The 22,367-nt window shown below is 45.1% G+C and overlaps 1 protein-coding gene across 1 annotated transcript in view; it reads right to left on the bottom strand.

Moving 5' to 3' along the window:
- KDM5B (lysine demethylase 5B) overlaps nucleotides 1-22,091 on the bottom strand; it is a gene marked incomplete at its 5' end in the record, with an annotated part of 34,327 nt that extends 12,236 nt beyond the window's left edge. The window contains 7 exons of the mRNA XM_075195703.1: nucleotides 107-286; nucleotides 357-495; nucleotides 5,453-5,805; nucleotides 6,013-6,127; nucleotides 6,311-6,461; nucleotides 19,479-19,600; nucleotides 22,015-22,091. Of these exons, the coding sequence (XP_075051804.1) occupies nucleotides 107-286; nucleotides 357-495; nucleotides 5,453-5,805; nucleotides 6,013-6,127; nucleotides 6,311-6,461; nucleotides 19,479-19,600; nucleotides 22,015-22,091 (1,137 nt within the window). The remainder of the gene's footprint in view (nucleotides 1-106; nucleotides 287-356; nucleotides 496-5,452; nucleotides 5,806-6,012; nucleotides 6,128-6,310; nucleotides 6,462-19,478; nucleotides 19,601-22,014) is intronic.
- Between the last annotated feature and the right edge of the window lie 276 nt (nucleotides 22,092-22,367).

Genomic DNA, 22,367 nt, shown 5'->3' with positions numbered 1-22,367 from the left:
CCAAATACTTTATAATCCAATTTTGTAAATGGGATAGTGAAGGACATTGGAGATAGAGATAGATATATATATATATAGATAGATAGATAGATATTGTTTTTATTACCTCTAGCAAAGTGTAGGGGGAATTTGGTGTTAAAAATGTGCTTGTGGCGCTTTCAGCCCAGGCATGGACCTCACCAACAAGAGCCTCAAGTCTTGGTAAAGGACCAAGATGGACAGGAATTGCTCGACCATGATTCACAAGCTCCGCTAATGTATCCAGCACAGGGACCCGAAGCCCAGTCTGAAAGAGAATACAGAATATTAGTACGCCATAGACATTGTGACCTACATACTTGAAGAGTGAAACTAACCTGCATGGTCTCCACTTTCTGTAGCCATTCCTGGGCTCTCTGCACAACATCCCTCAGTGACTCCACACTCGGAAGGTAAGCTGGGACATTCTCCACTTCCCGCAGGGCTGCAGTCAAGGAGCCAAGATGATGTCGGGGCCTATGGGTAATTGGAAAAAATTAACGACATGCAGATAAGAAAAATATTAAAAAAACAGGATATATGTACTTACGTTAAATCCGTTCCTCTGATTCCGTCTGGGGGACACTGCTTACCATGGGTTGTGGAGGGAGCTTGGGGAGTTGGCACCTAACTAGTTAACTTTTAGTACTGCCGACAGACCCCTCCCCTCTACAATCTCCCTGCCTCTTCCTGTCAGTTAATTAAAAAGCCCCAAGGAGAAAAGGCCAATCAACCAAAAACACACAGAAGAAAAGCAGAAGGGAGAGATCGCAGTGTCCCCCAGACGGAATCAGAGAAACGGATTTAACGTAAGTACATAAATCCTCTTTTCTCTTTCATCCAGTCTGGGGGACACTGCTTACCATGGGGATGTTCTAAAGCAGCCCCCAAAGGGTGGGAATACTCTGAAAAACCCGCTCGTAAAGCATTACGAGCGAAATTTGCATCCGCAGATGCAAATACTTTAAACTGGTAAAATTTTGTAAAGGTGTGGACAGAGGACCAAGTGGCTGCCCTGCAAAGCTGGTCTGCAGCAGCCCCATTTCTCGCTGCCCACGACGGCCCTACCGATCTGGTGGAATGGGCCGTAAGTCTCTCCAGCACAGGACGGTTAGCCTTTATGTACTCATCTGAGTACGCGAGGAAGCATGGGGATCGGAGGAAACAGGTATCCCAACCTGAACTCCCATGACATCGTCAGAACGTCCACTGCCACCGCTATGGGGTCTCTTGCCCTTGCGCAGAACCTGTGAACCTTTCTGTTGTGTCTGGAGGCCATGAGATCTATGTCCGGAAGCCCCCACCTCTGAAACAGAGACTGGAAAACTTCCGGATGGAGTGACCACTCCCCCGGCATCATCTGGTGTCAACTTAGGTAGTCGGCCTCCCAATTCTTTATTCCTGGAATTTAAACTGCCGATATTGCTGGAACAAATTGTTCTGCCCAAACCAAAATCTGAGCTGCAATATTCATTGCAGCTGCACACCTGATTCCTCCCTGCCTGTTGACATATGTCACGGCCGTGGCATTGTTTGACTGAACTCTGACAGGGTGGCCCTGAAGGAGGGACTGGGCCCCCCGGAGGGCCAAAAGAATAGCCTTTAACTCCCGCACGTTTATTGATAGGGTCGATTCCTGAACCGACCAAAGTCCCTGGAGCCTGAGGTGCAGGATTACCGCCCCCCCAACCTTTCAGGCTGGCGTCCGTCGTGGCTATGATCCATGACCATGGGGCGAAGGACCTGCCCACTGTCAGATGACCCTGAATCAGCCACCACTGAAGCGATTCTCTCGTCCTCGGAGATAGCGAGATCCTCTGAAGATCCAAGCGTAGGTGGGATCCTGACCCTTTCGTCAATAGATCCCACTGAAAACAACGAGAATGGGCTCGACCGAAGGGGATGGTCTCGAAGGAGGCCACCATCTTTCCCAGCAGCCGCATGCACAAATGCATTGAGGGGCTGGGGAGAAGACAAGACCTGAGTTGTTATACACTGAATAGAACTGATCTTCTCGACAGGAAGGAACACCCTTTGCTGGCTGGTGTCCATAATGAGCCCTAGGAAAACCATGCGCTGACATGGAACCATCAGGGATTTCTTTAAATTTATTAGCCATCCATGGCCCTCGAGAACCGTCAAGGTGAGGGTTAAGTGATGACGTAAGCAATTTTCTGTGGAGGATTTGATGAGCAGGTCGTCCAAATAAGGCACGACCTGAACTCCCTGAAGGTGAAGACATGCTGCCATAACTGACATGATCTTCGTGAAAACCCTCGGTGCTGTTGAGAGGCTAAAAGGGAGGGCCGGAAACTAATAGTGGAAAGATCCCACCGAGAATCTTAGGAGAGATTGATGGTGGATCCAAATGGGAATGTGGCGGTATGCATCTTTTATGTCTATGGACGCCATAAACTGATCCTTCTCTAAGCCGTTTATCACCGACCTTAGGGATTCCATCCGAAATTCGTCCACCGTTAAGTGCACATTGAGACCCTTTAAGTTTAGGATGGGACGAAAGGAGCAGTCCGGCTTCTTGACCAGAAACAGGGTTGAATAAAACCCCTGTCCTTTCTGGTAATCTGGAACCCTGCAAATAACTCTGAGAAAGAAGAGAGGCGACACAATCCTGTATTGCCTGCTTTCTTGATGGATCTCGGGGTAGCGGAGTTAGGAAGAAAATGTGGGATCGGGCCAGCAGGTCTATCCTGTACCCCTCTGATATAATACCCCGAATCCAAGGATCTTGGGAGGACGCTGCCCACTGTTCCTGAAACAAAGACAGACGTCCCACCACTGATGCCCCCTCCAGAACAGTGGTCGTCAGGACGCAGGCTTCTCCTGGGTCTTGGAGGCCTGGCGCCTAGCTGCAAACAAGGATCTCCCCCTGGCAGAGGAGACTCGAGAATTGGGCTGTCTGCCTCTAAAGGACTGTCCTCTAGGTAAGGAGGTCCCCCGAAAGGGCTGACGAAAGGAGCTGACCCGAGGGTTTCGGCTCCTGCTAGGGAATACCAGCAAGGAAGTGCTTTTGCCCCCCGTTGCCTGTGAGATCAGGGTATCCAATTCCGGGCCGAACAAACCTGCTGCTGAAAAAGGAATGGTTTCCACGGACTTTTTTGATTCCGCATCTCCTTTCCAGGATTTCAGCCATAACGTTCTTCTTGCTGAAATAGATGCAGCCTGAGTAGAAGAGGATACAGCCGCTGAGTTCTGGGCCGCCTCATAAAGGTACCCCGATGCCTCCTTCAAATGCAAAGCCAGGGGAAGTAAATCAGAGTCCTGCAAGCCCTCTGCCAGCTGGTCTGGTCATGCTTCCATGGCTCTAGCCACCCAAGCTGAAGCAAATGTGGGCCTAAAGGAAGAACCCGCAGCCGCAAATTTAGAATTTAGCTGGGATTCCACTCTGCGGTAATTACTTCCAGCTCCAGGTTCTGCATCTCTGCAGGATGTCAAAGTGTGCTTGGCCAATCGGGCTATTGGAATATCCACTTTTGGGATAGTCTCCCAGCGAACCACATCTTCCTCCTGCAATGGATACAGGGAAGAGAACCTTTTGGGAACAGAGAACCTCTTATCAGGCTGTTTCCAGGCTCCTTCTGCAATATCCTTAAGCTCTACGGAAGGGGGAAAACGGATAGCCTTTCTTTTGGCCTTCTTAAATAGACTTCTGTCTCTAGGAGTAGTATCCTCCAGTCTCACTGCTAAAACCAAATCATTAATAAATTGGCTTTTAGAGCCCTCTTCCTGTCCCAAAGGTTGAACCTGGTCAGGATCAGAATTCATTTCCCCCTCTTCCTCTGAAAACTCCTCAGAGTCTGAAAGGACCATAAGGGTATTATCAGATCTAGGCCTCCTTCTTTTAGCAGGCGGAATGTTTGGGGATTCAAGTAACTGGTTTAGTTTATCCAAACCCTTTATAAATGCTGCAGACCATGCTGGTTCTGTGGGAACAGGGGCTTGGTCTGTATGAGAAGAGGAAGGTCCTGGTATAGACGTTCCAATAGAACCTGTGGTAACAGTGAGGCCCAACTGAGTACTAGTATTATTAGCCACCGAATAGCCCTAGCCACAGTAGATAGCAATTGATTAGGTTGAAAAACCATCTGTGCTAAAGAGGAAACCGACTGGGTCAGGGAGGTCACCCAGGCCGGTTCCTCCATCAGTGGGGCTGAAATATGCTGGGCTTGCGCAGGGGGGACCCCTGCTTCGCAGACAGAGCAGAGCGCCAACGGGTCCTTCTACATTACATTTAGAACATGTAAAATATTTTGCAATAGGGCCCTATCCCTTATCTTACATTTCTTAATAAAGGAAGGTACACCAAACACACAGACTTAAATTGTAAATTTAGCTGAGTAGAGAGAGAGATATAAATGTGTGGAGAGAAAAATCTAAAAACTACAAGTAATCAACTAATCTAGATATAAAAGTTGTACTTGTAACATTTTAAACACAAAATAATACTTAAGCAAATAGGAGAACTATAATATAACTCCTACTAGCCCACTTGTACACAGCAATACAGAATATGTGTTTAAATAAATCAGATACTTAGCCCATAGGCCAAACAGGGGAGAAGTCCAACAGCAGTATCCTGGTGCCTGCTCCCTCAGATCTGTTCTCTCTTCCCGGGCTTCTCCTTGGCGCCAGAAGACTGGGATAAACCATCTCTCTCTCTGGAAGGAGGGGGAGCTCTATGTGTTAGCTCCCCCCCTTCAGTAATGCTGCCTCTGCAGCGATTCTGTGTCCGAGTAAAAAATTTAAAGTATTATGTGGCAGAGTAGTGGAGACCTCCAGGGGATAATACCAGATGCCCCCTCCTATGTATGAGGGGGATCCTGGTATAGCCCCCTTCTCCTCTCCTCCGAATCCAAGATGGCCGCCATCAATGCAGTATCTGATAACCGGCGCTCTATGCCTGCAGTGGCAGCGCCGGTTATCGGGGAGACTCCTGGAGTGACAGCGGTCCGTGAGACCGCTTGTCACTCTCTTATTCAGGCACCAATTTCTTCAATCTCCTCCTGTCTCTGTCAGTGGGAGCCGCTGGCTCTCATCTGACAGGGTAGTGCCTGCGCGGCCCTGCTGTGAGTGTGTTCTCTATATTTGAACACACTCCAGCTCTGCCACCTGTAAAAAAAAAGTTAAGAATAAAATAAAAGTTAAAAATTACCTACAGTACTAAAACACTGCCCAACTCCATGGGCACCTAAAAAAAAAACTGACAGGAAGAGGAAGAGGCAGGGGGATTGTAGAGGGGAGGGGTCTGTCGGCAGTACTAAAAGTTAACTAGTTAGGTGCCAACTCCCCAAGCTCCCTCCACAATCCATGGTAAGCAGTGTCCCTCAGACTGGATGAAAGAAATATTGCTAGCCCCCCCTCACTGCTAGTAAGTGTGTAGACACCATACAAGCCAAAAAGGTGGTTGCCAACTAACCGTGCTCTGAGCAGACTTTTGCACTTGTCATGCCAATGCTCTGACATTGTCAACAGCTCCTGAAGTTTAGCCATTGCTTTCTCGACAGTTGGATGGGGCATCAGACCCACACCCAAGTCTATAAGTCTCCTCATCACATCCAGTGTGAGTGTCCCAGTCTCCTGGCAGGCTTGCTGTTGCTCCTCTAACCAGCGTGCCTGTTCCAGACGGTCCCGCAAACTTCCTAAGGGTAATTCCAAGTCAAATTGAAAGCTGGAATCAAGAAGCTGCTGCAAGTCACTTGATTGAGGCATCTCTGCTGCTAAAAGCTTCTGGCTGCGTGTCTGAAATTCCTCCACTCTACTAAGAAGGTCCTTGTAACAAAACAGAACAAGAGATGTCATTGAAGTAAAAACAAAAAAATAAAACTAAAATAGCAAAGCATTACAGTGACTGAAACATAATACTAAATGTTCTTTAAAACTTTATACACTACGTAAAGATTGAGACAACATGTTCTAATTAAAACTGAACAATTACATTACTTGTAAGAATATACCTAAGTTCTATTTTATTTATACCTTGAGCTGAGGGGTCTGGCTGATGCTACATGGCAGAGAATGAAGCTGCTTTACAAAAGATCTTAACTCTGAAACAGTTAGCTGGTTCTGAGTCTTTCCACCACCTGACCGAAATCTACAATGAGAAAAAGTTGTGCAATCAATCAATGACAGAGAGTATAGTCTAAATGCAGAGAAATAAAAGTGAAGAAAGATGTTCTGCAGTACTACAATTGTGTGGTGGCGTTTCTATAAAGAGGTTATTTTTATTATAAACAATTTCCACACTCCAATCTATCACTAACCTCTTTCTTTTTACCTGGTATGGCGCTTTCCATTTAACAGCTGCTGTGCCAGCACTCCACACTTCTCGGCATCCTGTACGACAGCTCGCAGATGTCGGAGGAGGTCATTATCTGGAAATGTATTCGATTCAGATTCCTCTAAAAGCAGCTGGAGGCAGGAGAGCCCTAAAAATACAGTTAACAGATCAGAAAGGGCAGAATGGCACAGACTCTCAAGTTAAATTAAATCATTACGTAAACTATTATTTTTTCACTGAAATTGTAGTTAATTAAATACCACATATAAACACTAACTATATATGTAGTTAAAACGACAATCTCAGTTTTCTTGAATAGCCAACCTTATATTGTTTAATTCTCAGTTTTTCTTGCATTTTCCATAAATCAGATAATGCCAAATGACCGCCTTTGAGACACAAATTAAATTAATTTGATTTTTGTACTTTGCAAAAACCTTCCACTTGAGTGGCACAGGGACTGTGAAAATTATTCACCTCATGGCTTGTGGTGAAAATTATTATTAAGACAAAACTATGGTTATACCTTTGGTTATCCTAATTGACTCCATTTGTCCAAAAGCAGTGATCCATAAGGGGAGAAACATAAACAAAAAAAAGCCAAACCATCAATCCACCATGAGAATCTAAGTTACATCAGTGAATTAAAAACACAAAAAGTACTTTTGTACTACAAAATACACAGATTAAACCAAAATGTCAAAAATGTCTTTCTCCGACATCCTTGGGGGACACCAGGACCTTGGGGTATAGAGTAGGGACAGACAAACACTGGCACTTTAACTTTAGTTAAAACAAAGCTCCGACTCCTCCCCCTCTATACCCCGCCTCCTGCTAGAGACCAGTCTAGTTTAAGTGCCCGGCGGGCTTTTGATTTATTTTAACTTTATGTTAGCGAAGACTTTGTCTCCGTGGATCTGACAGCTGGCAGCTCTCTGAGCCGCGTAGCCGGCTGTCAGTCAGAGGTCCCGCTGCCCGCTGTTATGAGAGGAGTCGGGGTAAGCTTGCCTCCACTACCTCTCTTCGGGAGGTGCCTCTTTCTGCCAGCTCCCTCTTCTCATGTTTTTAGCCCTCCCAAGGAGCCGGGCACAGTCGCCGCAGGCTGTGTCCGTCCTCCTGTGCAGATATAGCAAGGCTTCCTGCACACACTGCGTCTGTAGGGTTGGCAGCAGGTAAGTGAAACCCTCTTTCGCTGAGAGAGGGGGGGGTAGAAATCGCAGTGGTTCCCTGAGCTGGCTGCTTTTTACTAAAAGCAGTCTTTTTGTTGGTTTTAAGATAAGGTTTCTATTTTTAGCTCAGGGAACAGGGTCAGGCAAGGGTCACTATCTCAGTGAGCCCTGCTAGGCTCTGGATTGGTTAAGGTGATTGTCAGACTTGGACGATAGCCAGTCCAGAGCTGGGCCCTAGGGGGAGTGGTTTCCTCTTGTGCACTTCCCCCGTGGTGGTCTCTTACTCCTCGTGTGCAGACACCAGAATAGACAGCCATTTTAAAAGCTCCAGCTTCTCTCCTTTTCTATCCTGTATACTGTAAGGTAAAGGGTTGGGGGTGGTTTGTAAAACGTTTGTATTTTTATAAATTGGGGAGCTTTTGGCTGTATCTCAGGCTCACTTTATTTTATAGTTTGTGTGCTGCTTGTTATCTGTATTGCGTGTATTTCACTGTACTGTTTTTGTCCCATCTGTCACCATGTCAGAGAGGGGAAAATCTGTGCGTGGTAGAGCTGGTGTTACTATGCTAAGTTTCACCTGTGCTGTATGTCACCTTAAGTTACCGTCTGGGCAGTCAGGCGCGCAGGCTCTGTGCATAACCTGTCAGCCCGCGGAGACTACTCCTGTTGAAACAGCTGCTGTCTGTTCAAACATGGAGGAGCCTGCCTGGGCTCGGTCTCTCTTTAATACGGTGGAACTACTTGCTCAGAGGGTACAGTCTCAAGTTGCTCAATCCTCTGATTCAGCTTCCTCAGCTCAGGTTTTGCCTGTTTCTGCTCCAGTGGAGTCTGTAAAACCAGCCTGGGTACGGGGTCTTGCATCCTCGGTACAGGTTTTGGTGGCAGTTTCTTCCTCCTTAGAGAGGATGATGCAATCGGCCGCACCGTCTTCCTCAGGTAAGCGGAAAGGGTGGCGGCACCTCTTCTGGGACATGAGTCTGATTCTGGTTCCCAGGAAGAGGGTGAGTTACCACTGGGTTCTGACATATATGCTACTTTTCTGGTGGAGGAGGTGCATACTGATCGCCAGAGTGTGGAGGAGTTAATTCAGGCTGTGCATCAGGTACTTGATATTCCTGAGGAACAAGTTTGTGAGGCTTCCGAATCCTCTCTTTTTGTAAAGCGCAAGAAAAAGGTGTTTTCTTTCCCAGCCTCTTCCCAATTGGAAAATGTGCTGTCAGAACCTTGGACTTACCCAGACAGGAAGTTTCAGGTGTCTAAGCGACTGCAGTCGTGTTATCCCTTTCCCCCTGAAGTTCTCACTAAATGGGGGACGCTTCCTCGGGTGGATGCAGCCGTGGCAAGGTTAGCAAAAGTTACGACTATTCCTCTTCCTAACCAGGCCACTTTTCAGGATGGTACAGACCGGAAGGTGGAGACCATTCTTAAGTCCATTTTTTGTGGCATCGGGTGCTTCTTTGAGGCCTGTGTTGGCATCAGCGTAGGTTAACAAAGCTGTTGAACGCTGGTCAGAACAACTGTCTGAAGGTTTGTTGGCAGGCAGGCCATCCTCTGAACTGCTTCCTTTAGTAGAGCAGATTCAGAGAGCGACAGATTATTTAGGAGAGGCTGCTATAGAAGCGGGACTGATTGGAGCGCGCATTTCTGCCTCAGCAGATTCAGCGGGTCGGACTCTCTGGCTTAAGTAGAGTCTAAAAAGGCTCTGGAGTCCATTCCTTTTTCTGGAGGTGTTTTCTTTTTAACGCAGCTTGACTCCATTATTAGTCAGGCAACAGGAGGTAAGAGTTCTTTCCTCCCTGTTCAGTGCTCCCAAGTTGTCCCAAGTTGATGTGGATGTCCAGATTTTGGGCCTTTCATTCCGCAGGAAGATTTTGGGGACAATATTCCTCAGGCCAATCTTCTAGAGGTCAGTCATCTGCCTCTAAAGGTGGTTTGCAGCATGGACGTCAGGCTTGGTCTGCTCGACGTCCAGCTGCGAAGCCTGCAGACAAACAGTCTGCATGACTGGCTTTTTTCTCCTCCGCTGTCGTCAGTGGTAGGAGCCCATCTTCTGCGGTTCAGGGATCGGTGGTGTCAGTCCACTACAGATATCTGGATTTGGGGAGTGGTGAACCAGGGTTACAAGATCGATCTGCTTGGTCTTCCTCCCAGACGGTTCTTTTCCACAGGGCTTCCGTCTTGTCCGAGAAAACAATTGGCTTTAAAACAGAAGCGATTCATTCCCTTCTTTCATCCGGAGTAATTATTCCAGTTCCTCATTCTCAAAGAGGTTTGGGGTTTTATTCCAATCTTTTTCTTGTGACAAAACCAGACGGCTCCTTCAGACCGATTCTCAATCTCAAGGATTTGAACACACAGGTCAGAGTGCACAGCTTCAAGATGAAGTCTTTACGCTCGGTCATTCTCGGCATGGAACAGGGAGAATTTATGGTGGCTCTAGACATCAAGGATGCATATCTCCATGTGCCTATTTGGAAGGGTCATCAGTCCCTGTTGAGGTGTACAGTCCGGTCAGAGCACTTCCGATTTCAGGCTCTTCCGCTCAGTCTCGCAACAGCTCCACGTATCTTCACCAAGATCGCGGTTATGGCTGCTCTGCTAAGGGCCAAGGGAATTCCAATCATCCTTTACCTGGACAATCTACTTTTAAAGGCAGATTCTTCAGAGAAGCTTCTATTGCATATTCAGGTAGTTATCCAGACCCTGGAGTCGCACGGTTGGATCAACTTAAAAAAAATCCAAGTTGATCCCATCCCAGCGGATTGTGTTTCTGGGTCTCTTATTCGATACCCCTCTGAGATGGGTGTTCTTTCCTCAGTACAAGATCCTAGCAGAGGCTAGGCCATTTATTTTGCAGTGAGACTCCTAGGCAAGATGGTTTCGTCTTTCTAAGCGATCCAGTTTGTTCAGTTCCATGCGCGACAGTTTCAATTGGAACTTCTGTCACAAAGGAACAAATCCCATCGGAATCTGGAGAGTCAGGTTTTTCACCCGTCTCCGCAGACACGTCAGTCGCTGATCTGGTGGTTACACAGGCAGAATCTCACCATGGGATGCTTGTTCTCAATTTGGAATTGGATTCTGATAACAGATGCCAGCCTTCGAGGTTGGGGGGCTGTCTTCATGCTCGTTTCAGGGGCTTTGGACACAGAAGGAATCCAAACTTCCAATAAATGTCTGAGAACTGCGCGCAGTGTTTCATGCTCTAAGGAGTGCGCAACACTTGCTGCAGGGAAAGCCAGTGAAGATTCAATCGGACAATGTCACAGCAGTGGCATATCTCAACCATCAGGGCGGCACTAGGAGTCCCTTGGCCATGAGGGAGACTCACAGGAAATTTCTGTGGGCCGAAGCGCACGTTTCGGCACTCGTGGCCATCTTCATTCCCGGAATAGAAAATTGGGAAGCAGACTTCCTAAGCAGGCAGACTCTGCATCCGGGAGAATGGTCTCTCCATCCGGAGGTGTTTCAACAGTTGGTGGTGAAATGGGGTCAACCGGATGTCGACATGATGGCATCTCGGTTGAATCACAAGGTTCTCCGCTACTGTTCCCGTGCAAGAGATCCCGGGGCAGTCGCGGTAGACTCTATGTCCGTCTCTTGGAAGTACTGCTTAGTGTACCTTTTTTCTCCGATAGCCATGCTTCCACGAGTACTGAAAAAGGTGGAGAGGGTGTTCCAATGCTTCTAGTGGCGCCGGATTGGCCGCGCAGGGCCTGGTACACCAGGGCTTGGTACACCAACTCTACTCTTCATGGCAGGTCATTGGTCGTGGCGGTAGCAAATACGCCCAGACCTGCTAACCCAAGGTCCCTTTCGTCATCTAGGTTTGCAATGCCTGGCTTTAACGGCATGGCTGTTGAGGCCAGGATCCTAAGAGCCAAGGGTTTTTCGAATCAGGTGGTTCAGACCATGCTCCGTGCTTGAAAACCAGCTTCGGACAAAATATATAATCGAGTCTGGAGGACATATATTGGTTGGTGCGAAAAGAAGGGATATCCTACGTCTTCTTTCTGTCTGGCCAGGTTACTGAGGTTCTTGCAGGATGGCTTGGATGCAGGTTTGCGTCAGTTCTCTTAAGGGTCAGGTGTCAGCTTTTTCGATCTTCTTTCAACGAAAACTTGCTGTCATACCTGATGTGCAAACTTTCATTCAGGGTGTTCTCCATGTTCAACCTCCTTCTATTCCTCCGGTTCCGCCATGGGATTTGAATTTGGTGTTGATGGCTTTACAGCATCCACCATTTGAACCTTTGAATACGCTGGATTTCAAATTTCTAACTTTGAAAACGTTTTTTTCTTTTGCCCATTTCTACGGCACGCAGAGTTTCAGAGCTTGCTGCTTTGTCTTGCAAGCCTCCTCTGCCAATTCCGGCTTTACCTGATTCCTCATCTTACGATAATGATGAGTCTATTAGTTATCTTGATGTTGTTCGTGCCTTGCATATTTATGTTAAAAGATCACCAAAATTACGCAAAACTGAGGATCTTTTGATTCTTTATGATGCTCACAAAAGAGGCTGGCCAGCTTCTAAAGTGATCATTGCTAGGTGGATTACTACTGTTATCCGTCAGGCTTACAGTGGGGCTGGGGAGCCTGTCCCAGATAATCTACGGGCGCATTCTACAAGGTCTGTAAGTGCTTCCTGGGCGGCCCGCCATGGTGCCTCCAGTGAACAATTGTGTAAAGCGGCTACGTGGTCTTCTGTACACACTTTCACAAAGTTTTACAGATTTAATGTGTTTGCATCTAGGGATGCAAGTTTTGGGAGAAAGGTGCTTTGGGCCGTTTCTTCTGAGCGTTCCCTCCCGTGAGACAGCTTTGGGATGTCCCCAAGGTCCCAGTATCCCTCAAGGATGTCAGAAAAAATGGGATTTTTATACTTACGTAAAATCCGTTTCTCTTAATCCATTGGGGGTCACCGGGCATCCACCCTTAACGCTCTGGTTTCTCCTTCTGTTGACATGTTGTCTGGTTGTTATGAGAATGATGTGTTAAGTTTATTCTCTTTTCTTTGGTTTCTCTCTATCTCCCTTTCTGTGGGCTTGGTTAAACATAGACTGGGCTCTAGCAGTAGGTGGGGTATAGAGGGGGAGGAGCTGGAGCTTTGTTTTAACTAAAGTTAAAGTGCCAGTGTTCGCATGTCCCTACTCTATACCCCAAGGTCCCGGTGTCCCCCAATGGATTAAGAGAAACGGATTTTAAGTAAGTATAAAAATCTCATTTTTGTAAAGATACAAACTAAAAGTAACAGACAGCTCGACTACATATATATGAATGCCCATAGCACTCTCCGGCCACTAAGAAATAGAAACAGAACATAAATAATACAGGCCATACCACCTCTGTCTTCACTACAGAACAAACACCAGTTTCTTCATAGCACCAAAACTACTCAGCCTGTTCTTTCACTTTATTTTACAACCCAACAATCCTCCTTTTCATATGAGCTGATATATCACAAGATATAGGCAACATGGCCCAAAGTATGTGAACACCCAATCACATCCATGTGTGCTTACTGAACATCTCATGCCAAACCCCTTTGCTGCTATAAATGTTCTCCACTATCCTAGGAAGACTTTCTACCAGATTTTGGAACATGCCTGCAGGGATTCACACCCATTTAGCCACAGAAGCATTAGTGAGGTTGGACACTGATTTTGGGTGATAAAGCCTGGCTCGCAGTCAGTGATACAATTCATCAAAAAGGTGTTTGATGGAATTGAGGTCAGGGATCTCTACAGGCCAGTCAAGTTCTTCCACATTAAACTTAGAAAACCATTCTTAACAGACCTTGCTTTGTGGCAACAGTTTCTTGTTTCAGCAGGATAATGCCCCATGCACAAAGATGTAAGTACATAATTCTCTAGAACGTCATTGAATGTTGCAGTATTAAAATTCCACTTCATTGGAGAGAAAAGGCGCAGGCCAAATCATGAAAAACAGCTTCACCAAACTGCAGTTGGCAGTACGTATTCAGGTAGAAAGCCTTCTCCTGGCATCAGACAAAACCTAGATTTCTCCGTCAGACTACTAGACTGTGAAGCGTGATTTGTCAATCCAGAGATGGGTTTACAATGGCAGTGTACTTTACATCATTCCAGTTGACATGACACTGAATATGGTGATCTGAAGATTGCGTGCAGTTGCTCGATCTTGGAAACCCAATCCTTGAATCGCCTGATTAACAGTTCTTCTGCAGACGTTGTATCCAGAAGCAATTTGGAACCAGGTAGTGAATAATACAACCAAGCATTTTTACATGCTACGCGTGTCACCACTCGGAGGTCTAGTTCCGTCATCTTTTGAGCGGTTTGTCTTAGAAGTTACAACTTCATAATAACAGCACATACAGATAACCCAGAGCTGCTACAGCAGGGTAGAGATTTGATTGGGTGTGGTACGGCATATCGATGCCGAGAAGAGCGACAAGACTCACCCCGACGTGACTATCCCGAAGGAGCTGGTTCCCGACCCTGAGCGATGACGACTCCTCTTCACTCAGACAGCAGCCAATGACGATGAAGCAAGAAGGCGACTGCAGCTGATGATGATGTCATTGAGCATGCCGACAGGATTATCGCTGTTGTACATGGGTGCATACTTACCTCACCCCTTAACAATGTATTTTAGAAAGGATTATACAGTCAAGTCCATAAATATTGGCACCGACACAATTCTCATATTTTGGGCTCTATACACCGTTGTAATTCCTACACTGTTCACCTGATTTGGATGTAAATTCCCTCAAATTAAAGCTGAAAGTCTGCAGTTAAAGCACATCTTGTTAGTTTAATTTCAAATCCATTGTGGTGGTGTATAGAGCCCAAACTATGTCCCAATATTTATGAGAGTCGGCTAGCCGAAGACATGGCCAGCGGGAACACCACCTTCCATGTCAGAAACCTATGGTCCGCTGACTGTAAGGGTTCAAAAAAGGAGGTTCCTGTAGCATTGATAGTACCAAATTCAAATCCCAGGGTGCCGTGGGAGGAACAAAGGGAGGTTGAATGTGCAGGACCCCTGTAAAAAAGTAAGGACTTCCGGAAGGTCCGACAGACGCTTCTGGAAGAAGATGGTAAGAGCAGAGACCTGGACCTTTAAGTATCCCAGCCAGGGCAAATTAAATTTACTTGCCCGGTCGTAACACCATTTAATGTAGATGCGCCAGATTCTATGATAAATGCTGGCTGACACTGGTTTCCTAGCCCGTAACAGGGTATTCACCTCCAATCCATTTATCACTGAACGAAGAGACTCCATTCGAAACCGGTCTATTCTCAGGTGTAGATTTAGAGACTAAGTTCAAAATGGGATGGAAGGAACCGTCCGGTTTTGAGACCATAAAAAGATTTTAATAGAATCCCTGGCGTCTGATTCCCTGGGACCGGGCAGATTACTACCACCATTTTGCGATCCGGCTAAGACCAGGCCGATTCAGCAATCTCCCTTAACACCTTGCTTTCTGTCATCCAGGTCTAAGACCTGTGTCTGGAAATCTGACTCATGCAGAAGTTCCCCGTCCTCCTCTGATGACGCCTCAGAGTCGGAGACCCTGATGGTCCTGGGTAGTCTAAAAAACTGTTTAAATTATCTATACTGCTAACCAAAGCACTGGAGCAGGCCAGTTCCCCATGGGAAAGGCCTGAAGGAGCCAATGAGGATGGAAGGCCACTTGGACCTACACCTGCATTCTCCTCTTGTTGAGACAATACTGCCGTTTGGGCTACACCAACTAACAAAGTAGAGGGGTGCTCCTCTACTAAAGTCCCTTTTGGATAGTTTAAAAGCTGCACCAGAGAGTCTACAGACTGTTGTAAAGACATTGCCAACTTTGGTACCTCCATGACTATAGGAGCCGAAACCTAAGACTGCGCGGCCTGTGACCCCGCCTCACAGCCCACATCAGTATTGGAGGGAAACTGTAACCTCCAAGGAAGTCATGGCATCCACTTGGTACACTTGGGGATCCCGTGACCTGGCACAATACTTGGTGACCTTGTAATACAACAGAGGCCATCATGTCCACCTTCGGCTGACCCCACCTTTGCACAATCAGTGAGAAAACCTCTGGGTGGAGTGAATGACATGGCGACTCAGGTAATCTGCTTCCCAGTTGTCCACTCCTGGTATTAACACTGCTGAGGTGGCAGGAATCCACTATTTCGCTTATACCATGATCTTTGCCACCTCTTATGGCCAGAGGACTTCTGGTTCCCTCTTGGTGGTTGATATACGCCACCGCCGTGGCATTGTCGGATTGAATCCGAATGGATCTGCTTTTCAAATCGGGACTATGCTTGGACCAATGCCTTTAAAAGTTACCCATCAACTTCTAGAATCGGAGATTCAATGTCACCGCCCCCTAGCGTGACAGGCTGGCATCCGTTATCACAATGGTCCAATCCCATACTGAAAATGGTTTTCCCCAATTGAGATTCCCTGCTCGGGTACACCACAAGGACAGGCGGGTTCTCGGTGACAGGTGAAGGAACTGGGCTTCTAAATGGGGATGCGACCTGTTTCACTATGTGAGATTCCATTCCCTCCTCTTCCAGCTAGAGTTCCTTTCAAATTGAACCGCCTCGATGCACGACACCATGCGTCCCATCATCTTCATGCACTGAAGGATTGATACACGCTTCGGGACAACAGAGCTTTTACCTGCTGCATGATCCAGATTTCTTCTGGGGGCAAAAAGACTCTTTGGCAAATGGTGTCAAACAAAAGGCCCAGGAAAACCATGCATTGAGTGGGCACTAGACTTGAATTTTTTTAGGTTTGCACAGACCTTACAGCTGGTGGCTGGATTTGTAGTCAGATTCAGATGGGACCTCAGCAGAGATGCCGAATCTGCCTTGATAAGGAGATCCAAGTACAGAATGACTGTTGCTCCTTGCTGATGTAATATTGCAGCCATCACTGTCATGACTTTCGTAAAATACCCTTTGTCAAAGTCGTATAATTGAATGAACAAAAGTATATTGGTTAATATTGTTTTGCCGTACGATTGCGATCCGTACGCCACGCAACATGGTGCGATCGCATGGTAAAATACGCACGCACACACTCGCATTACAACATTTAGTTATTTATATAACTAATATTCATATCGGTTCCGTTACACTATAATTTATGAGCAGATAGTATTTGGTTTATTATTAGTGTATGTATATATATATATATATATATATATATATATATATATATATATATATTATGTACACTTCAGTGATATTCAAGGTTCAGGTTATAGGAAAGGTATCATGCCTAGTATCATGATGCTGGCTATGAAATGCTAATTGTAACTGGAGAATTGGTGGGAAGAAAGGAGCTCATACCCTGGAGAGACGACCCCCACCTTTGGATTCCTTAGAGTGAATCAGCCAATGACCTGTTTACCCTGGAACCACCCTTATCTGGACCTATAGAAGCAAGCTACGTCATCTCTATTGTTCACTGTGTAACACTGTACTGTATATAATCATAGCTGCACCCCCACGGCCCTCAGTCTTCACTGATCACAGTATTCTAACAGATTTACTGTCCACTGGGTCCCGTGGTTAGCGCAGCGAGCGCATGCGATAAGCGCACGGCATGTATGTATCTTTTGGTATTGGCTGTACTGTACCATAATCTAATAATGTATTGAATTGTTGACTATTTACATCTGCTAAAATAAATCACTTTGTGCTTATTTGAAAACAATAGAATTACTTTAATAATTTGGTGCCATTGCCAGACCAAAGGGCAGAGCCTGAATTAAAAAGGAAATTGGCCTCTTGTCAAATCTCTGACAATTGTGGGGAGGATGGAAAATAAATTGTTTGTTTCTTTTTCCATTTAATCATGTCTACCTGAGAGGTCACCTGTTCTTCCTCAGAAATGTCTAGCACTCGTTTTACCGCTAGAATGAGATCCTCCCCGGCAGATAACTCCTCAGTGCGAGTATTCAACAAGTTCATCATCCTCCATAAGAGAGGGGTCTTGGGTCTGAACTTGGCGTTTGTGCTGCCTATCTGAGGAAGACGACTAATATTCTTTCCAAGGATGCAGAACCTTTAAACAGATCTTTCCAGGTTTTGTATCCAGGTAGGTGCAACGGCCATCGCCGACATCTGTTGGAGTTGCTGCGACGCTTGTCCCGAGGGAAGTGCGTCCACAGACTGAGTCCCTAGGACAAGAGATTTAGGATTGTTAACAACTGCCATCTCATACTGTGTGGTGACACGCTTCAGCTCCATAATAGATTGGCAGTTCCCTGGCCCAGGCTGGCTCCAGTACGCCGGAAGCCTCCCCAGATAAGCATTGGCCCAGATCCTCAGCCTCACAACTCGCGCATAGAGCATCCCGGTCTGACCGTCCACAAGGCAATTTTGTTTGGCATCATATTTTTCTTGTTCAAAGTGCCAAAGTGGTACAGTCAACCTTGAACTAGTCCCTCTTTCTGACATGACGACACCGCAGAAGGGAGACAGAAGTACAAGACACACTTTGTATAATAGAATCTGACATTTCACACACGCACACTTTTGTGTCAGAAAAATCAGTAACAGATTATTGTATATTCATACATATCTATCTATCTATGGAAGTACTATATGCGATTGTGTGTGTTTGAGGTAGTGCCCGCTTTATAAGAAAGGGGGAACTATACCTAAATAGGAAAATATAACAATCAATTACAAGCAAAAGGTATGAGCTAGAAATTCACTCAGCCTGATAATTGAAAAGTTTTTCCTCAGAACGACTGACAGACACCGCAGAAGCTGTGAGCAGTGTGAAATGGCTGCTGCTGTGAGGAAAGCCCGGGAAGGAGTGTCTACTCCCACTAGAAGCACCTCCCCCCAAAATGGTGCCTGTATCAGTCACAGAAAAACTGGTAGGAGCTGTGTGCCAGTGAACTGCCCCACGACTTAGTACCTGGCATCCCTCATTTTCTGTCCTTAACAGTGCTGTGGTGCGCAGGTGTGGCCAGAGACCACCGGCAGCTCCGTCTTACCCCAGCTGGAAATGGGAGACTGGAGCAACTGTCCTGATACAGCACTGTGTCCCTGGTCACTTTCTGAGTGACCGAGTGATCACTTCTGCCCGGGAGCCTATTTCAGTGTTCAGGCTATGTTGGAAGGGAAAGTTCACGCTCTGAACACCGCTGAACACTGCAGTCAGAAAAAAAATAATAAGAAAATAAAATCTAAGTGAAAGAAATATGTGCCTACTCCAGTGGCACGAAAATAAAACCGATATCTCCGGTGAGAGGGGGCATAGAGGGGATGGGAGCAGGCCTTTTTAGTGCCTAAGTCCACACAGCGCCCTCTATACTCCATGGTGAGCAGAGTCCCCCAACTGTATGTGCAAGAGAAATATTCATTAGTGACATAAGCGAGTTGAGAACCAAAATTAAAAACAAATACATCCAAAAAACAAAAACACAGATGCAGAATACATAATTAACTGTCAAACAGAGAAAATGTTCCTAGAGGTTTTAATTTCAAATTACCGGTACATGAAGCTAAGCAAACACTGTAGTAAATGCAGTAAGAAAAGAAAGTGAAATATTTAATAGGTATGCATAGCAGAACGTGGAAAATTATATTGCCACTTCATTGGAAACTGGTGAAACGTCACCGAGTATTGTGTACTATTCTGCATGGCAACAAAAGATAAATTTCCAAGAAACAATTTAAGAGAACAACATCTTACACCTTAGAATAACAGAGGGTATATGACAGAAATATTGATATACGTGTATTAACAGAGTACAAGAACTTAGCAAATTTAAACACAAGGATATTTCTCAACTAAGAGGCCATAGTCTGAAAATTGAGCGAGACTGAAAAAGGTATCATAAGAAAGCAATTCTTTACAGAACAGGTGTATGAGGGAGTCATACAGTTAAATAATGCTATTGTGAGATTTTACTACAAACTACCTCTCCTTACCACATTAAAAAAATACAATGAAATGGGCTGACTAAATAGACAGCAACTTACTTCTTTTATTGTTTGTCGTTTTGAGCGCATCAATAACCTCGAAAGCCCAAGTGTCATAAGATTCTGCACGCAACTTAACAGCATTCATCATGGGATACAAATCATCAAGTGTGTAACGATACCTTTGACAAAAGCAAAAATGTATAGTCTGTTAAGCCAGTTTATTTATCTGTACCTGACCAATTCCCATGGACAGAATACCATGTTACAAATGATACTAGACCAATCCTTGTCACGTCAAGTAATCAAATAAGGCAATTATGTGACAGTGAAAACAAAGTTATTATAGGTATCGTAAACCATTGTTCTAGTGTCCCCCAATGGATATATGAAATAAGAGGATTTCTCTGATTACCTCTGGGGGAACATTGCAACCATGGGGATTAAGCTATGCTGGAGATAGGCAATTAGAGGGGTAGAGCTTTACCTTAAATTAGTTAACTACCTATATCCACCACCGAAGGATATTGCAGTTTATAACTAAAAATCCCCCAAAAGAATAGGGCAAAGAGGAAACAAGAGAAACACTAGAAACTTAACATTGTAAACAATATAATTGAACAAATGAGTAAATGGAAGATGTGTAGTGCCTACCAGATGAAATTAGAAACTGGTTTAAATGCAAGTACAAAAACACTCATCCATTTTGGGGGACACTGCAACCATGGGGACATTCAAAGTTGGCGCTATGGGTGGGTACACAGACAAAGCTGTGTGCAAAATTTTCCACCCAAAGCTAGCATCTTTGAATGCAAAAACATTAAACCGGTAGGTGTGAATGGAGGACCAGGTGGCTGCCCAATACAGCTGCTTGGCAAGTCTACATGCCACACTGCCCAAGAAGCACTTCCGGTTCTGTTAGAGTAAGCAGAGATTTTCTGGCACCAGTTTACCTGACCTGATGCAAGCATGATCATTTATTCACCATGCAATAGTTTACGTTGATTAAGCCCTTTTCTTTGCGCCATAAAAGGACTATAAGAAATCTATCTTCCATAGAAGTCCAGTCCAAGTAGATCCTTGGTGATGTAATCAGAAGAAGCAAAAAAAAAAAAGCAGATCCTGGGCATCCGAAATTCCTGTCAGTAATAAAGAAGGTATGACCATCTCCTGGTTAAGGTGTAATCCTGAAACCACCATTTGATGGAATGATGGATTAGTGCATAGCACTGCCCTATCATTATGAAAAATCAGGAAAGGAGACTTGTGACAGTGATGTAGAGGAAACAGATCTATTAATTTTCATTTTGATCCTCTACAAAACAAAAACACAGATGCAGAATACATAATGAATGGCAATGTACTGTCAAGTATCGAGAAAATGGGCCAAATGACATTCAGCTCATGCCAAGATCTTACAAAAAAGAAAAACGTATACTTTCCTGGTGCACAATTAGTCAACCTTTAATATTTGGAGTACTGTAGTCAAATTTAGACTTCGGTTAAGCTGCTGCCACGAGAAGGTAGCAACCCTGCTCTAATAAGAAAACACTGAAATAAACTAAAACTGCAGGACTATGGGAACTTATCGCTGTCCCAGAAATTTTGTCCAAGAATTGGTCTCTCAGTCACCAATAGATAAAATACACTGTTTATTAATAATCCTAAGCAAATAAAAAAAAGTAATGAATAAGTATAATGAATACATATATACCCTGATAGATAATATTTAATACCACATAAACGCTTTGGCTAAATTAATAATCCGCTATAAAACTAGCTAATATCCTAGTTTGTTTAAATTGATATAATGTGGGCTCACAATTGTTTCTTCATCTCCATGAAAGAAAAAACAATTTATTGGATACAAAAAAAGTTCAAATAATTATGCATATATCCAGATCTCGTTAATATCAGATAGCGGCAATCTCCGTTGGTTAATACTATAAAACGTTTCTGATGCTTTGTATAAAAGATATTCTTTCAGGTATAAACTATTCATTTTGTGTGCTTTCACTGTATAGGTAATACAAAATGCCAAGATCTTTGTTGACTCCATCAATGCAGGGCTTCTTGAATTCACCTAGGAGATTCTAAAAGATCAGCTGTTATATGAAGGTGGTTGAGAAGAAGCAAAGATGATTTGGCCTTTATTCGTAAATAGTGTAAATAAGGAATCACCATGACTCCCTTTGATCTGAAAAGAGCAGCTATGACCATAGTAAATAATCCGGGAGCCAAAACCAATCTTAAAGGAAGGTCTCTGAACTGTAGTAGGCGGTCCTTTGAGAATACACTGATGTTCTTCTCAGACTGGAAAGTGAACGTAAGTGTCCTTTATGTCTAATGAAGCAAGGAATGCTCCATTGCATTGTTCACTGACCTGAGGGACTCCACCTGTACTCTTGGTGTTTATGGACTTCAGTAAAAATCGCTTTTTATTCTGTGTTTCTGGAAATGCGACAATCACCTCCCATGTCAATAGATTGCCTCCTAAGAGCCACACAAGCAAATACTAGAGGCAGTAGCCCACAAAGGCAGTCAAATGTACTCGACCCCTTGATGAACTCCTCCCGCAGAAGATGAAAGAGCTTACCAGAGAAGGAAAGGGGCTTCTCCCAAACTCTGTGGAGGAGCCACTAAGCACCAGAGTGTGGCCCCTGCAGACTGTGATCAAACTCCCAGGTACCCGCTGGTGCTGTAGTGAACTGGGGACCACTCCGGAGCTTTCATCTACACAGCGGAGTGGAGACTGAGGTCTGGAAAAGCTTCCTCTGTCACTACAGTGCAGACTTGTTAAAGAGACACAGACACATTTGTTGCTGCAGTGCGGGTAGGCAGCCTAATTAACAAAATGTACAAATAAAAAATAAAGTTAAAATAAATTAAAATTGCTGAGCTGCCATAGGCAGCTCAGCAAAAAGCACCCAAACTGCAGGGTACTTTTAG

Source organism: Mixophyes fleayi, chromosome 2, assembly GCF_038048845.1.
Source record: "Mixophyes fleayi isolate aMixFle1 chromosome 2, aMixFle1.hap1, whole genome shotgun sequence".
Classification (NCBI taxonomy): domain Eukaryota; kingdom Metazoa; phylum Chordata; class Amphibia; order Anura; family Limnodynastidae; genus Mixophyes; species Mixophyes fleayi.
Note: the sequence above shows the minus strand (reverse complement) of the source record. Positions and strands in the feature narration are given on the sequence as shown.